The sequence below is a fragment of the Salmo salar genome, chromosome 05, assembly GCF_965601325.2.
Source record: "Salmo salar chromosome 05, fSalSal1, whole genome shotgun sequence".
Classification (NCBI taxonomy): Eukaryota; Metazoa; Chordata; class Actinopteri; order Salmoniformes; family Salmonidae; genus Salmo; species Salmo salar.
Genome location: NC_138295.1, coordinates 86,309,403 through 86,328,182, shown reverse-complemented (window position 1 = coordinate 86,328,182; position 18,780 = coordinate 86,309,403). Strand labels below are relative to the sequence as shown.

Genomic DNA, 18,780 nt, shown 5'->3' with positions numbered 1-18,780 from the left:
GTTCGGACCTAACCCCCAAACCAGGCGTGAACGGTACTTGCTAGCAGTGAATTACCGGTGGAGCATGTCTCAGCTTCCTAAAGAAAAATCAGGCTTCCAAACATGAAAAGAAAGAAAAAGACAGGAGAGAGAAAAGAAAGGGTGAGAGTATGTCACCCAATTTTTCACAAAGGAAGTTGGGTGGAGTCCGTGTGTGGTGGAAATGAACCTGTTAGTTTAGTCCATAGTGAAATGGGCTACTTTTGCTCCCCTAACATTAGTTAATATCTTCACAGAAAATGTTTACATTTCGCTCCTCTTTTAGCCGACATTTAATCAATGCAGGAAAACTTTTACCAAACTATTCATACTAAATGAGTTGTCCCTGCCCCTGCCTGGTGCCAGGCCCAACAGATGCAGCTTCAGGCTCAGCAGCCCTGTCTCCCCATCCCCATACCCCTGAACCAGCCCTGTCTCCCCATACCCCTGAACCAGCCCTGTCTCCCCATACCCCTGAACCAGCCCTGTCTCCCCATCCCCATACCCCTGAACCAGCCCTGTCTCCCCATCCCCATCCCCCTGAACCAGCCCTGTCTCCCCATCCCCATACCCCTGAACCAGCCCTGTCTCCCCATCCCCATCCCCCTGAACCAGCCCTGTCTCCCCATCCCCATACCCCTGAACAGCCCTGTCTCCCCATCCCCATACCCCTGAACCAGCCCTGTCTCCCCATCCCCATCCCCCTGAACCAGCCCTGTCTCCCCATCCCCATACCCCTGAACCAGCCCTGTCGCTCCATCCCCATACCCCTGAACCAGCCCTGTCTCCCCATTCCCATACCCCTGAACCAGCCCTGTCTCCCCATCCCCATACCCCTGAACCAGCCCTGTCTCCCCATCCCCATACCTCTGAACCAGCCCTGTCTCCCCATCCCCATACCCCTGAACCAGCCCTGTCTCCCCATCCCCATACCCCTGAACCAGCCCTGTCTCCCCATCCCCATACCCCTGAACCAGCCCTGTCTCCACATCCCCATACCCCTGAACCAGCCCTGTCTCCCCATCCCCATACCCCTGAACCAGCCCTGTCGCTCCATCCCCATACCCCTGAACCAGCCCTGTCTCCCCATTCCCATACCCCTGAACCAGCCCTGTCTCCCCATCCCCATACCCCTGAACCAGCCCTGTCTCCCCATCCCCATACCTCTGAACCAGCCCTGTCTCCCCATCCCCATACCCCTGAACCAGCCCTGTCTCCACATCCCCATACCCCTGAACCAGCCCTGTCTCCCCATCCCCATACCCCTGAACCAGCCCTGTCTCCCCATCTCCATACCCCTGAACCAGCCCTGTCTCCACATCCCCATACCCCTGAACCAGCCCTGTCTCCCCATCCCCATACCCCTGAACCAGCCCTACTCCCAACTGAAGAAGGAGGTGAGCAGCATTGTGTTCAATGACATGTCAGTTGGCATAATTGCAGGTAATGTGATTATCCAGTCATGAAACATCTCACTTGACTCAGAAGCAGACAATTTCAGAGCCTTAAAGGAGGAGATGCAGGCTCTTAGAGATGGAAGGGAGCTCCTGTCTGAGGAAACACTGATTGCTACGCAAATGAATGTTGCACCTCAATTTAGCAAGGAACACAGCCGCCAGAGGAAAAGGAAGAGATTCCATGATGAGACCTCTGAAGAGGAGACAGCTCAGGACAGTGTAGGAACGATGTTTCGGAGCACAGTGTTTTTACTGCTATGGACAACATCATAAGTGACTTGGACACTAGGTTCCACACCACTGCAACATTGTAGAATAATCTTCTGCTGTTCTGAAAGTTGGGCAGATTAGTGAGGATAAAGTCCCTTCTGTGTGTCAACCACTGATCATGAAGTATTCCAGAGATCTTACACCTGAACACTGTATATGCTGCCACTTTCTCCCCTAACTTGTCCCTCTTGTTCTCCTGAATGGAATTTGTAAGATGCAGCTGCAAAACATTTCTTGGAGAAGTGTGTATTGCTTTACTTATATTTTCCACACTGCCTGTGACTGTTTCTGGTGGCGAGAGAGCTTTCAGTAAGCTAAAACTGATCAACTATTTGAGGTCCACTATGTCCCAGGGCAGGCTGTGCAGTCTTGCCATGCTGTCCATTGAAAGTCAGTTAGTTAGAAAGCTGGACTTCAAAGACTTGATCAGGGACTTTGCTAGCAAGAAGGCTCGGCGCTGGGCTCTTGGTAAGGCTGAGCAAGGGCCAGTGATAACTGTTAAATGGCATGGCTATGGATATTGGATCACTACACACATGATGCCCACAGGCTGAGAACAAGACTGAGAACAGGCTGAGAACAAGATAAATCTGGATTGCCATAACATTTGTTGTGCACAATCAAGACCCCACGTGGAAGAAACCTATTGATTTGGTGACCTCTTGACCTTTCCTCTGGCGCCATCATCAGGCCTTTTCATTTCCTTTTTGTTTTCCATTTCCACTTTTCCAGCTGCTTCTTTTCTAGTTGGTATGTGTACTTAGTTCAACAATCTGCTGCTGATTTTATTGTTTCGTCTGTTATATCATTCTATAGATGATACAGTTAATTTATTTTAATTGAAGAGGTTCATGTATATTTAAGTTATATTTATTTTATGTTATTCATTCATGTTAAGAGAATTTTCCATTCAAGATTTTTGCCATTAAAATGACATTTAGACTGTAAAAGATGGCCTTTAGCACATTTCTTATAGAGGGTATCAGTCTTCCATCAAATAGTGAATTCCACTGTATGCTGAATGTTGCATGCATGTCTGCAGTGTTATATTTTCACAGCTCGCTGTCAGTAAATATCATACAGTAAATACTGGACTAAAAGAGAGTCGCAAGCCTGCAGAGGTAGAGTTATTTAAAGCTTTGAATGGGTTGATTGGCTTCTGGAGGTGTGTGGTTACAGAAATTGTGCAGGGTTGGTGTGTCCTGTGGTGGTGGGGCCCAATGTGATATATTTTCATAGGGCCCAAAATCCCTGGCTCCGCCCCTGATGTGAGGTGACAAAGGCTGCATTTAGACAGGCAGCCCAATTCTGATATTTTTTTCACTAATTGGTCTTTTGACCAATCACATCAGATCTTTTCACATCAATATATTTTTCAGAGCTGATCTGATTGGTCAAACAAAATATCAGAATTGGGCTTCCTGTGCTATAAAAATATAGCCTAGAGAGGACCTATTTTTAGGCTGTTGAAATCAATGTCCTATGGTTTAAACGGTGTAAATGGACTTGGTTTGGAGATGGACACATGCAATATAGCCGAATACAGTTGTCATCATGTTAATTCTCTGATTAAACATCCTCAAATCTGTATTTTATTCTGGCTATTTGTTATTATTATGGGAGTGGGGACACTGAACCAGCAGCAGCCTGCCCTGCACCCACCCACTCTGTCATCATCATCATCGTCATATTGAAATCAAAGGTCAGAGCTCAGAGGAATAGATCTGCTTCAGATTGACTGGAGTTCAGAGGTCTCTTCTAGTCTACTGAATACTTCCACTTTAAGAAGGCGGCTCCGTCGCAGTGTAGTGTGTTTATACGATCCCAGAAGTGGCACCACCACATGGAAAACGATACTGTGTTTTTAATTCAACATGGCGAAAGCATATGCCGCCCTTCCAGTGGATACATTTGACCAACTTTAATGGTGTGTATAGTTGTGCATTTAGACAAGATGATCGAAAGTTGATATTGTTCCTGTGATCCTGTCTGACTATTTTTACACCACTGCCAGTGAGTGGAGCTACAGTAAATGCGGCAATATACGGCGCGCAGGGAACCGCCAGGGAAACGAATTGAAAGCGCGCTGGAACGTTACACATACAAGAGCAGCAATTCAGAAAACGGACGTAAAATAAACCGTGTTAGTTCGTGCCAAAGCAGCGAGTTAGAGTAGCCTACGCTACGTGAGATGGACGGACTACCGAGCTGTGAGCGCACCTCGACCGACCGCGAGTGAACAGACCGAGCCTGAAGCGGATTGGGATGGCAGCATCCAGCAACTCAAGCCTGTCGGGTTCATCAGTGTCTTCTGGTAAGAGCCCTAAATTAAAATATTTAGTTTGATGAAACAAATAACAAACAATTTACTATATATTATTCGGCCTTAACATTTTATTTGTTAGGCTTTTCAATTATACTATTATCACGCTTGTTATTCTCTCTCTCTTCAATATTTATTGCATAATGCAATTAATATAGGGGCTTGTGAGTTAACCGTGTCAAAGCTGGCATGCATGAATTTCGTTTGTGATACACATTATGTAACTTAAACAAAATATCGATCTGTGCGTAATTGACAGACATCACCCAATAAGTCACGACGACAGTCGTCTACGTTCGCATCGATAATAATTCATTTCATGCCTCCTCTCATCTCTTGCTCTCTTTCACATCTGCCGCCGCTGAACATAGAATGATAAACGTTCCACTTTCAAGAGCTTGATTGAGAGTGACATACCAGTCTACTCGTTCGCAAATAAAATGTATTTTAACGCATACCTTCTTGCGTCTGGTTTCAGTGAGGAATCATCTTGAATAGGAAGTGAACGCCTCAATGAACAGGCTGAGATTGTAGGGTTGGAATTGTCATTGATATACATCTGTTTTTCTTTGGATAACTACCATTAAATTCTCAATTGTCCCCATAATCCTTGTTGACTGGCCCTTGTGGCCACTGCTATATTCTGTTAGTAGGGGCACCAGGGATGGGGTCCCTCTAACAAAATCTACCATTTTCCATCATGCCCCCATGAAGACTGGGGCTTGATGTGACATTTCAAGAAGACTTGTTTATTGCCAGTAAAACATTTTGAAGTTGGTCACTCACTAGTTGGCAAGATGCCATATATGCTGTTCTGATTGTCTTTAGATGCCTATAGAAGATGCCTAGAAGATTCTCTGGGTTTCTTTAACAAACAACACTTTGCCCTGCACAGTTGACTGTTCCTATGTTCACTGATGGTTTGTGAGACCAGCAACATATGCTTCACTATGGTGGATTTTATTTTAGGGGAGACTTTTCCTCCGGGTAGACAGACACAACACACACACTCTCCCTCTCCTGGCTATTAAACTACTAGAATAACCTCTTCTCCACTGGCATATACCACACACACACACACACACCCTCCCTGTGGTTACTGGCGTGGCCTCCACATACATTAACCAACAGTGATAGGGTTGTTTGTACTTTATACCCTGACAAACATGGGCACCACACGTTTATCTACACTGTGTGTTCAGGAGGAGGCTAGAGCCAGCGACTGCTGTTTCACACTCAGTTATACTGTGTGTTCAGGAGGAGGCTAGAGCCAGAGACTGCTGTTTCACACTCAGTTATACTGTGTGTTCGGGAGGAGGCTAGAGCCAGCGACTGCTGTTTCACACTCGGTTATACTGTGTGTTCAGGAGGAGGCTAGAGCCAGCGACTGCTGTTTCACACTCGGTTATACTGTGTGTTCAGGAGGAGGCTAGAGCCAGAGGCTGCTATTTCACACTCAGTTATACTGTGTGTTCAGGAGGAGGCTAGAGCCAGAGACTGCTGTTACACACTCAGTTATACTGTGTGTTCAGGAGGAGGCTAGAGCCAGAGACTGCTGTTTCACACTCAGTTATACTGTGTGTTCAGGAGGAGGCTAGAGCCAGCGACTGCTGTTTCACACTCAGTTATACTGTGTGTTCAGGAGGAGGCTAGAGCCAGAGACTGCTGTTTCACACTCAGTTATACTGTGTGTTCAGGAGGAGGCTAGAGCCAGCGACTGCTGTTTCACACTCGGTTATACTGTGTGTTCAGGAGGAGGCTAGAGCCAGAGACTGCTGTTTCACACTCGGTTATACTGTGTGTTCAGGAGGAGGCTAGAGCCAGAGACTGCTGTTTCACACTCGGTTATACTGTGTGTTCAGGAGGAGGCTAGAGCCAGCGACTGCTGTTTCACACTCGGTTATACTGTGTGTTCAGGAGGAGGCTAGAGCCAGCGACTGCTGTTTCACACTCAGTTATACTGTGTGTTCAGGAGGAGGCTAGAGCCAGAGACTGCTGTTTCACACTCAGTTATACTGTGTGTTCGGGAGGAGGCTAGAGCCAGCGACTGCTGTTTCACACTCAGTTTGTTTGAGCAGCTGTGGCACTTTTCCAGGTCATATTCTGAACATTTGTGACATCAGTCTCTTCCTATCCTCTACATGATTGACTCAGGTTAAGATAAGTGTGACCAGAAGTTACAGAATGTACAGTGGGGGGGGGGAGTAGCACTGGCCTTTGATCCTATTGCTGCTGGGTCGTCGTTGTCAGAGTGAACATATGATATGATGGCCTGTATTTATTTAATGTCTTCTAATCCCCTACCCAACCATACCACACCACCATACCACTGTCAACTTACTCAGAAGGCTCTGCTGCCCATGGGAGCCAGACACAATGTTTGTATCCCAAATGGTACCCTATTCTCTATGAAGTGCACTACATAAGGAATAGGGAGCCATTTGGGACGCAGGCGATTGGTTCCAGGCTGATACAGGCTGTCTGTGCGGACCTCATACTTCACAGGACATTATCTCATGAGTCCGTTGCCAAAAGCTCTGGATTTACCACTTGACCACTGCATCTTTTTTAAGGGGAAAGTATTTTCTGACTGTGGTGTAGAGGCTTGTCATTATTGTTGGGCTCTCGATATAATTACCAGACGTTACGAGGTGCTGTGCTGCCAGGGACAGAGGGCCTGTCACACATGGCTATCATTATCTTCCTGGAGAGCTTTCTGGCTGACAGAGACATTTTGAATAATCTTTTCTATGAGGCGTATGACTCCATCTGCATCCCAAATGACACCATGTACCCTATATAGTGCACTACTTTTGATCAGTGCCCATAAGGATCTGGTCAAAAGTAGTGTACTATATAGGGAATAGGGTGCCATTTGTGATGCGACCTCAGAAATGAATCTGTGAACACAACACGTTCTGCTTCGCATTAGCCCCTCGGTTTCCTGCTGCTGCCATAAACAAATGTTGCTGTGATGCTGCTGTCTTCAGCTGTTTCTAGGTGACAGTCTCCAGTCTGCAGGCCTTCATTGACTAGACCGTCCTCTCTCGGTGGAGACACAGCGGTTGTATGAGGAAACTACAGTACATGAGCGAGGTCGGTCCAGCCAATCAACTACCAGGATGGACAGAAAGACATCCCACTGTAGGATAATACCAACCATGTTTATCCATCCCACTGTAGGATAATACCAACCATGTTTATCCATCCCACTGTAGGATAATACCAACAAGGTTTATCCATCCCACTGTAGGATAATACCAACCATGTTTATCCATCCCACTGTAGGATAATACCAACCATGTTTATCCATCCCACTGTAGGATAATACCAACCATGTTTATCCATCCCACTGTAGGATAATACCAACCATGTTTATCCATCCCACTGTAGGATAATACCAACCATGTTTATCCATCCCACTGTAGGATAATACCAACCATGTTTATCCATCCCACTGTAGGATAATACCAACCATGTTTATCCATCCCACTGTAGGATAATACCAACCATGTTTATCCATCCCACTGTAGGATAATACCAACCATGTTTATCCATCCCACTGTAGGATAATACCAACCATGTTTATCCATCCCACTGTAGGATAATACCAACCATGTTTATCCATCCCACTGTAGGATAATACCAACCATGTTTATCCATCCCACTGTAGGATAATACCAACCATGTTTATCCATCCCACTGTAGGATAATACCAACAAGGTTTATCCATCCCACTGTAGGATAATACCAACCATGTTTATCCATCCCACTGTAGGATAATACCAACAATAGAAATCTGGGTAATACAGTTTTGGAAGAAGATTAGACCATTGATGAAAAGCCATTTCCCAGGCACTGACTTGCACTGTATATTATACTCCAATGGAAAAAAACAAGAGATTAGTGATATTTCACAATCATTTGTCCTTCCCCTGGATAAAAAAAACATTTGTAGCTGTGCTTGTGCTGTGCACTGATCTGAGAGACTACTCCTCCGCATTCCTGGCACAGGAGAGCTGAGTAGTGTGTACCAGCACACTGTTAGTCACACAGCTCTCAGCAAACACTCTGCCCTGCTCTGGCTGGGGGATACAGGATGAAAGTGTATCTTGTCTTCTGTCCTAGCCCTGCAACCACACCGTTGGATAGTAATAGAGGCAGGATTTGTGTCTCATAGGATGCATCCCAAATGGCACCCTGTTCCCTATGTAGTGCCCTGGCCCACCAGTGCACTATATAGGAAACAGTGTGCCAATTGTGACGCAGACACAGTCTTGTAAAGGAAGAGAGCCGTCTGTTCTTCAACATCATTATCCTGCAGGTGTTTCTGTCCCACTCTGTTCTGCATCACATAGGCATTTACATGTGGAGTGGAAGCTGTTACTAGTCATGACTAGTCAGGCTTCAGGACAGTACTGGTGTCAACAGATAAGGATTCTGTTTTTTTAACATTGTCGTAACTTCAGGAGGTTCTCACCCTCGAAGTGACTTAAAAAACACAAACTAAACAGTTGTCTGTTTTTATGAAAACAGAAAAAATGTAATGTCTCCATACAGAGATGGTGAGTTGTTTAATGCAACATGTCTGCTGTCTTTCCCTCCATTCATTATTCATTAGAAACCCTGGTTCCCTCAGTGGCTTCCATCATGCAGCCAGGGAATCACATTACCAAACAATGAAGCCTGGCCTGGTGCTAACCTAACCAGCACACTGGGTCTGCAGTCCGAAGGGTTTTCTAACCCACCAAATTGTTATTTATTATGGATCCCCTTTAGTTCCTGCCAAGGCAGCAGCTACTCTTCCTGGGGTTTATTATGGATCCCCTTTAGTCCCTGCCAAGGCAGCAGCTACTCTTCCTGGGGTTTATTATGGATCCCCTTTAGTTCCTGCCAAGGCAGCAGCTACTCTTCCTGGGGTTTATTATGGATCCCCTTTAGTCCCTGCCAAGGCAGCAGCTACTCTTCCTGGGGTTTATTATGGATCCCCTTTAGTTCCTGCCAAGGCAGCAGCTACTCTTCCTGGGGTTTATTATGGATCCCCTTTAGTTCCTGCCAAGGCAGCAGCTACTCTTCCTGGGGTTTATTATGGATCCCCTTTAGTCCCTGCCAAGGCAGTAGCTATTCTTCCTGGGGTTTATTATGGATCCCCTTTAGTTCCTGCCAAGGCAGCAGCTACTCTTCCTGGGGTTTATTATGGATCCCCTTTAGTTCCTGCCAAGGCAGCAGCTACTCTTCCTGGGGTTTATTATGGATCCCCTTTAGTCCCTGCCAAGGCGGCAGCTACTCTTCCTGGGGTTTATTATGGATCCCCTTTAGTTCCTGCCAAGGCAGCAGCTACTCTTCCTGGGGTTTATTATGGATCCCCTTTAGTTCCTGCCAAGGCAGTAGCTATTCTTCCTGGGGTCCAGCAAAATTAAGGCAGTTATACAATTTTAAAAACATTACAATACATTCATAACAGATTTCACAACACACTAAGACCCTCAGCGTGCACACACACATTTTTTTCACACTTGTGTACACACTGTACGTGTGATTGTGCATACCTGTGTGCACACACATCTGTGCATACCTGTGCATGCAAACACACACACCTACTTGCTGTCTGGCTATGCTTGTTTTAGAACAGTTGGATGCACAGATGGTCTCCCTACAGGGGCAGTGCTACATCCCTGTGTGTGTGTTGCCATATGTTGGATGGGTTTAGCTGTCCATATGGATAGTGATGATGTTGAGAGGAGCGTGGGGTCTCTTTCTGTGAACAGGCGTGTTCCAGGGTGATTCCACACCAGCGGGAGAGGATACTAATGTAAAAGCATATTAAACATCCTTCCTCCCAATGAAATTTCCATGTGAGAATTCCCAGAACAATTTGAGATACCAAAAATATTTTCCGCTCACGTGGAATCTACATTTTGTTAAATCTTGCTTGAGCACAAGTCCTCCCAGGGGAGGACGTCTTTGCTAAGCTTGATCTTTATTCATCTCTTATTCTCTTTGCTTCCAAAACAAACACCCGGAGAACACGCTGTAATTATTTGATCAAATTCTTCCAGTGACTGGTGAGTAACGGAGGGCAACACAATGAATATCCTATCTGTCTGTCTCCTGAGGGGGTAACCCTTACCCTCCAGCTACTGTGAGTGTGAGTTCTCTCACTATTCTTCCTCCACAACACAGGCTGCAGGAGTTAAACTTTCCCTATTTGAAATTCGGTCTCAAACCAGTATATCTTCTTCAGCTTTCCCAAACCCTTTCTTAGGCCTACGCATACAGCACACTCCACCAATCATGTCATATTATTTAAGCGTGTTATAACAAGTCCTTATCTTGTGCTTTGCCAAATGTGGCATAGCCCTTATGCCATCCATTTAATATGACCTTAAACTCCTTTAGAGCAGTATGTGTCAGCTCTTGGCCTGCCCTGAAGGACCTCCAGCCCAGACAATACCCTTCCAGAATAACCAGTTATTAAAAAGAGAGCATTCTCCAAATGATCCGCAGTAGAATCATTTAATTTTGATTTGCGTCTCTGCTCTGGCGAATAATGACCAAGCTTCTGAGTTTCTGTAGACAAGTGACACATCCAGTATATCACTGTAGACATACAGTATGGTTCATTTCCTAATGGCTCCCTATTCCCCCTCTTATCTTTTTATTTAACTAGGCAAGTCAGTTAAGAACAAATTCTTATTTTCAAAGACAGCCTATTTTCAAAGACGGCCTAGGAACGGTGGGTTAACTGGATGTGGTCATGGGAACAGGGTGCCACTTGGGTCCCACACTGAATATGCACCTCAAAGCTCTCTCATAGTAACTGTATGGAAATTGCCAATGATGACAACAAAAGTCAGTGTGGTTGACATGGTGATCCAGTGGACCTGTCACTCATCCAGACTAAACTTACTGTGACGGTCATTGTCTGATTGGTTCCAGACAATAACAGTAGGCAGGTTTGGTCTGCCAGTGAGTCGTTGACTATAAATATAGTGCACTACTGAGAGTGAGAGCACAATGACACACACCTGGCTCTTCTTGACTCTCTCAGGTGGGCCTGTGGTAGCCATAGGGTAGTTAGCATGTAGCCCGTCCCCTGGGGGGGACAGTGGGTTGCCATATTGACCCCTAGATGGATGTCCCTGGGTCTTTTTAAATTAACTCTGTGTATTTGACCTTTTTTAATGTGATTCATTGTTCACACGCAGTTACTCCAGCTGTGGGTGAGATCCTTCCACCGGGAACAGTAGAGAGATGTGATGCATTAAGGACACATTCTATCATTCCACCTGCTGCAGTATTACTAGCTACATTTACACAATGATACTTGACTAAGTGTCTAAGGTAGCAGAGGACTTAAGCCTACAGTAGGTTTCTACGTTTCTGGGTTAGTTGGCATGCACAGCCTTGCCAGCCTGAGATCCATAGTATAGCCATACTAATTCATTAGATATGCTTGTATACTGTAACAGTACATGACTATGTCAAGGTACTTATGGTGCGTATAGTAGGTAGTATATTATGCAGGAGGAAGTTGTACCATCTTATGAGTTACCAAGGGAACACGGTGGGCATGATGACAGAGTACAAGGAGTAAGAAATTGTGGTTACATTTTCCTTCACTAAACACAAACCTCAACCGTCCATGCAATTAAAGTAGCACATTTCCCCTTAGGTTACAGCAGATCCCATGGGTATTGGGCTGGAAATTGCATTTCCAAATTTTTCTAATTTGCCTTGCCCTTCTTGGGTAATGAATACTGTGTATCATCATCATGGCATAATGCTAGCCTTTAAAGGTGTTTATAAAGATGGATCTGTGAAGAAGGGACATATCCCTGGGCTGCACTAGGTGCTATAGATCTGTTGTGTGGCAACCTTGGCAGCATCCCAAATCGTATCCTATTCCCTACATAGTGCTTTAGTGCACTACTTTTGACCAATGTAGGGAATAGGGTGCCATTGGGAGCCTGTTAAGTAAAATAATAAGGTGGACATGTACTGATGTTCCTTGAAGCAGGGAGACTGAATAAAACTATTCACTTACTGAGCAATGAGTATCTCAAGAGGCTTCAGTGTGAATAAACCCTGTGTATAATTATGCTAGTCTAGCAGAATAACTAGACTGAGATGTAAACAACCCTGAAATAACCATGGTGATGAGTTCATAATCCATTCAGAGTGAATGTAACTGGGACGCAGAGAGACAGACAATTCACCCAAGAAAGAATAAAACGGTTCTATATGCCTGTTGTCTAACCCCTTTAACTCCCTTCTGTCTAGTTCTGAACACTCTCTGTCTCTCTGTCCAATTTAAGGGCTTTATTGGCATTGGAAACATGTTTGCCAAAGCAAGTGAAATAGATCATATAAAAAAGTAACAGTAAACATGACACTTACAGAATTTCCAAAAGAAAGACATTTCAAATGTAGTGTGTGTGTGTGTGTGTATGTATATATATTTCTTGTGGCAACAGGTCACAAATCTTGCTGCTGTGATGGCAGACTGTGGTATTTCACCCAATGGATGTGGGAGTCTGTCTCTCTCTCTGACCACTAACCCGCCTCCTGTGTTGTCGTTTCAGATCCTGAGGATTACCAACCGCCCATATGGAAGTCTTACTGTAAGTGTCTAAAGTACTGTTTATCCACTGTAAAGTCATTGGTTGTCCATGAGGAATGTGGAACGCTAGAAGCCTAGTCATCATGGCCGCCAGGCTGCTACATGTCACTACAAAGGACTCTTATGTGATCATATAAGGATATTAAAGCAGAAATACTTTCATCTGTTACAGTTAGTGTGTACAGTAAGGCTTCTTGGGACGCGCCATGCCTCAGAACAGCTTCCTGTTTCTTCTCTCTCTTCTCCAGTCTTCTAACACTAGCTGAGAGATATTTTTAGAGCTCACCAGTGGAGGCTGCTGAGGGGAGGACGGCTCTTAATAATGTCTGGAATGGAATGGTGTCATACACAACCATGTTCATGTTACCATTCCATTCACTCCATTCCAGGCATTATTATGAGCCGTTCTCCCCTCAGCAGCCTCCACTGGAGCTCACTATGTCTTCATGTTCGTGGAAGACAACCTGTGTGTGTGTCCGTGGAAGACGTCCAGGTCTTGCTGGTTGACGTGAATTGTCCCGACTAAAACAAACTCAGTCAGGAGTCTGCCTCCTCCCGCATGGAAAGTCTGTTGTGGGGAAGATCCAGTACAGAAACTTAACCTGTTACACTACTCCCAATGCTGTTACATTACAATGAGGAAACGGCACTACTCCCAATGCTGTGTTACATTACAACGAGGAAACGGCACTACTCCCAATGCTGTGTTACATTACAATGAGGAAACGGCACTACTCCCAATGCTGTTACATTACAATGAGGAAACGGCACTACTCCCAATGCTGTGTTACATTACAACGAGGAAACGGCACTACTCCCAATGCTGTGTTACATTACAGTGAGGAAACGGCACTACTCCCAATGCTGTGTTACATTACAACGAGGAAACGGCACTACTCCCAATGCTGTGTTACATTACAATGAGGAAACGGCACTACTCCCAATGCTGTGTTACATTACAATGAGGAAACGGCACTACTCCCAATGCTGTGTTACATTACAATGAGGAAACGGCACTACTCCCAATGCTGTGTTACATTACAATGAGGAAACGGCACTACTCCCAATGCTGTGTTACATTACAACGAGGAAACGGCACTACTCCCAATGCTGTGTTACATTACAACGAGGAAACGGCACTACTCCCAATGCTGTGTTACATTACAATGAGGAAACGGCACTACTCCCAATGCTGTGTTACATTACAATGAGGAAACGGCACTACTCCCAATGCTGTGTTACATTACAATGAGGAAACGGCACTACTCCCAATGCTGTGTTACATTACAACGAGGAAACGGCACTACTCCCAATGCTGTGTTACATTACAACGAGGAAACGGCACTACTCCCAATGCTGTGTTACATTACAATGAGGAAACGGCACTACTCCCAATGCGGTGTTACATTACAATGAGGAAACGGCACTACTCCCAATGCGGTGTTACATTACAACGAGGAAACGGCACTACTCCCAATGCTGTGTTACATTACAATGAGGAAACGGCACTACTCCCAATGCTGTGTTACATTACAATGAGGAAACGGCACTACTCCCAATGCTGTGTTACATTACAATGAGGAAAGAGTTCTCGGCAAAGACTCTTCTAATCCTGTTTTGTTCAACAATCTTAGGATGCGTTCTCAAATGGCACCCTGTTCCCTATTTAATGCATCACTTTTGCACTAAATATGTAAACGTGTATAATTTTGTGTTCTTCACCAATAAATCTGTTATAAAGTAGTGCAGTATGTAGGGAATAGGGTGCCATTTGGTACACACACTTAGTGCATCCCATGAGTATAGTATAATCTTTGTCTACAGTAATGCCCTTAGAATAGGTACATTACAGACAATAGGCCCAGTGTCCCCAGCTCAGCTATGATATATTATCCTGTGGCTTAACCATAGATGTGATTTAATCTCACTCGCTACATGTTTTTTTTTCTCCATTCCATTTTCAACAGTTTCACTGATTTACACCGAGCACTCAGTCTTTAAGTACACTTCATCCTTGATGGCAGCTTGGCTCAGTGCTGCTGCTGCATGTGTTACTGTGCTACTCTGGTTGCGTCCTGAATTAAACCCTATTTACTGTAGTACTTGGCTCTGGTCAAAAGTAGTGCACTATGTAGGGGGACTTTTGGGATGCATACTGTTTCTCCCCATTGTGTCCCAGTACTAAGATTTAATAGTCACTGTTCGTATCCTGCACTAAGGCCCTAGACTACAGTTGTGTCCCAAATGGCACCCTATTCTCTATATAGTACACTATGGGCCCTGATCTAAAGTACTGCACTGCATAGGGAATGGGGTGCCATTTGGGATGTATCCCTCTGTGAAATATCCATTGACATTCACACAGAGGGTTTGGTGATGTATGGGACCTGTCATATAAACCACTGAGAGACATTAGGCCGTGGATATCTTCCATTTAGCTAACAGCTCCTGGTGTTCTACTGTTCCTAGTTGACTTTGCTCTGAGTTAGGCTAAAAGTGAGCCTGCCATCTTTGAATCATACTGTCAGTGGCCATACAGAGACTGTGTATGCTGCATGTCCAATATTAGAGCAACTATAAACTTCTAACTTCCTAACGGACAGTTAACTCCTCATAATCTAGTGCCCCTCCCAAGTCCTGCTGGGACCACTGCACACAAACATGTTCCATGGTTAGAAATAGTGTTGTGCATGTAGCATGTGACAGAGGGAGCTGCAAGAGGAGTGCATTGGGGCGTTATTAATAATTGTTTAACTCAAATAAATGTTTAGACATCTGCTTGAACATATATCGCAAGGCCAATAACTTGTCAGGTGGATGGATTTTCTTGGCAAAGCAGGAATGCCCACTCACAGGGATGTAAACAAATTTGTGCACAAAATTTGAGAAAAATAAGCTGGACCGGCCTGGTAACTGTGGAGTGAAAATGTGACTTAAAGGAGATGAATACATTGGGGATGACTGTAGTGGTACTGTATGTCCAGCTGATGACCCCATACAGTGCATGAATGAATACGTTACTAAACTTTATTGTCCCATAGGGAAATAATGCATGAATTAGTGTCTCTGTGTGTGAAGCGGTCTACAGTCTACTTAAACGGAGCTGAAGGAGGTCCGTTTGTGTTGCTGTCTACGTAGTCTTTGTCCGTCTGAATTTTTGGAATGCGACGCGAAATGGACCACCGTCGGTTCAGTTCCCGTAGACTGTGCTGCGCCCGTAAGGCTGTGTAACTCTCTAGCGTACATATCGTGGCCTCAGCAGTGCAGCCATTCTAATACTGAATACTATGCTTTTTACTTGACAGTCCATGTTTGTCTCTAACAGTGTACCGGCTCCAGCAGGAAGCTCCTCGGCCCAAGAGGATGACCTGCCCTCAGGAGGTCAGCACTGTACCTCTTTAAACATTAAACTACACCCCCATTGTCTACCCTTCTCTCAAAGTGTCTCAGAATCATGGAGGCAACCATATAGACTACAGTATTTTGTGATAATGTAATGAACATAGTGATAAACTAATCATTTAGCACATTGTTGTTTTCTTATCTCTAATCTGGCACCAAATGGTTAAGAGGTCAGGCAATTGGCAGGATGATTGTACACAGTGGCAGAATACAGAGTACACAGTGGCAGAATACCTAACCTGGATCTCAAGAGAAGACAGGCTATGTGCACACTGCCCACAAAATGAGGTGGAAACTGAGCTGCACTTCCTAACCTCCTGCCCAATGTATGACCATATTAGAGACACACATTTCCTTCAGATTACACAAACCCACAAAGAATTCGAAAACCAATCCAATTTTGATAAACTCCCATATCTATTGAGTGAAATACCACAGTAGCAAGATTTGTGACCTGTTGCCACAAGAAAAGGGCAACCAGTGAAGAACAAACACCATTGTAAATACAACCTATATTTATTTCCCTTTTGTACATTAACTATTTGCACATCATTACAACACTTTGTGTAGATATACATATTATGCCATTTGAAATCTTTATTTTTTTACTTTCGTGAGTGTAATGTTTACTGTACATTTTTTGTTTATTTCACTTGCTTTGGCAATGTAAACATATGTTTCCCTTGCCAATAAAGCTCCTTAAATTGAAATGAAATGGAATTGGCAGAGAGACAGACGGGCAGAGAGACAGACGGGCAGAGAGACAGACGGGCAGAGAGACAGACGGGCAGAGAGACAGACGGGCAGAGAGACAGACGGGCAGAGAGACAGACGGGCAGAAATATCTGTTCCCCAACGTAGACATCCTTTATGAAAGGTTTATCCTTCAATCTAAACAGCTTGTTAGATCTCTTGGCCAAGCCATTGAAGTGACCTTTCAACTGACTATGTCTCTGTCAGCCAATGTATCTTGTCTCTCTCCTCTGGATTTACAGATGGAGACCAGACCCAAATATTACGGCAGAGAGTGAGTAGTGGGACTTACTTTGATTTTTCATCCATGTTCTAATATAGCTGCTGGGGAGACTGGCTCTAGCTGTGTGATTTATCATTAACGTCAAGCTTTACATGTGCTAAGGGTGTTGAAGGTAGGTGTGTGTGTGTGTGTGTGCGCAAGATGGGGATGGGGATAATTGAGTGTTAAATCCAGAGGGACAGAGACATCAAGGTCCATAGACAAGGCCACAGCATTGACGGGAGACTTGTGGCGGCATTGACGGGACACTTGTGGCTCTCTCAAGGTTCCATGGCATGCTATCGAGAGAGTGTGCAGATGAGCTACTGGGAGGAGCAGAGGGGGCTTACCTCGTCAGAGAGAGCCAGAGACAGCCAGGGACACACACCTTGGCCTTAAGGTACTGTACACAGTACACACACACATTTACTTAGTAAATATACACACCTTGTCAAAAACCCTCTCCCCACCCACCCACCTACTCTACCTCCCTCTCCCCAGGTTTGGGGACCAGACCCTGAACTACAGACTGTTCTATGACGGGAAGCACTTTGTGGGGGAGAAGCGCTTTGAGACGGTCCATGACTTGGTGACGGATGGCCTCATCACCCTGTACATCGAGACCAAGGCAGCAGAGTACATCGCCAAGATGACCACCAACCCCATCTATGAACACCTGGGCTACACATCCCTGCTGAAGGACAAGATGGGGCACCGGCTGAGCCGGGGACGCACTGAACCCCGTAAGGTCACCTTCCAGAGAGAGGACAGTAAGGTGAGTTACTACAGTACATCGCTTTGACATTCTTTATGTAACTAAAAGTGCTATGAAAAGTTACTATGGTGGGGACGGTGAGTGGTGGGGACGGGGATTGGTGGGGATGGTGGGGGATGGTGAGTGGTGGATCGTGGGGACGGGGATGGTGAGTATGGGGATTGGTGGGGATTGGTGGGGATTGGTGTGGATTGGTGGGGGTGGCTGGGGGGTGGCTGGTGAGTGGTGGGGATGGTGAGTGGTGGGGATGGTGAGTGGTGGGGACGGGGAATGGTGGGGGACGGGGAATGGTGGATCGTGGGGACGGGGAATGGTGGGGGACGGGGAATGGTGGATCGTGGGGACGGGGAATGGTGGGGGACGGGGAATGGTGGATCGTGGGGACGGGGATGGTGAGTATGGGGATTGGTGTGGTGGGGGTGGATGGTGAGTGGCGGATGGTGGGTGGATGGTGGTGGTGGGGACGGGGATGGTGAGTGATGGTGAGTGGTGGGGGTGGTGAGTGGTGGGGACGGGGATGGTGGTGACATTGGGGGGGGGGGGTGGTTCTCTCCCATAGCACCAGGTTAACTATGTATTAACGTGCTACGTCTACTACTGTTGTGTTTCCTGACTATAGTTGTGACCTGAACAGGAACAACTCTGGGCCTTAGCTATGGACTGTAACAGACCAGTTTTTCTTGGTCTCGCCACACGGTCTGGAAAAACTCCTGTCCCTAAAACATGTTCATTACCTTCTACTCTATCAGCATCTGCAATAAGGATGTTTCATTATGTAACCGTTTGTCAAGAGAGATTTTTATTTATTGTCTCTGCAGGGGGGTGTTTCCTTCCTGACATCACTTCTCATTAAAGGTCATGATGACCAACAGGACTGGGATGTTATTCTGTGTAATA

The 18,780-nt window shown here is 45.5% G+C and overlaps 1 protein-coding gene across 4 annotated transcripts in view; it reads left to right on the top strand.

Annotated features, from left to right (window-relative positions):
• The first annotated feature begins 3,473 nt into the window (after positions 1–3,473).
• LOC106573535 (beta-chimaerin) overlaps positions 3,474–18,780 on the top strand; it is a 41,396-nt gene continuing 26,089 nt past the window's right edge. The window contains exons 1-6 of one of the 4 annotated variants that reach the window (XM_082975815.1): positions 3,474–3,672; positions 12,654–12,692; positions 16,017–16,072; positions 17,089–17,120; positions 17,395–17,508; positions 17,610–17,883. In XM_082975815.1, the coding sequence (XP_082831941.1) occupies positions 3,633–3,672; positions 12,654–12,692; positions 16,017–16,072; positions 17,089–17,120; positions 17,395–17,508; positions 17,610–17,883 (555 nt within the window). In that variant the 5' untranslated portion in view covers positions 3,474–3,632. Of the gene's footprint in view, positions 4,060–12,653; positions 12,693–16,016; positions 16,073–16,820; positions 16,971–17,088; positions 17,121–17,394; positions 17,509–17,609; positions 17,884–18,780 lie in introns of those variants that run through there. The other 3 variants (XM_082975814.1, XM_082975817.1, XM_082975816.1) reach the window with 3 other exon arrangements.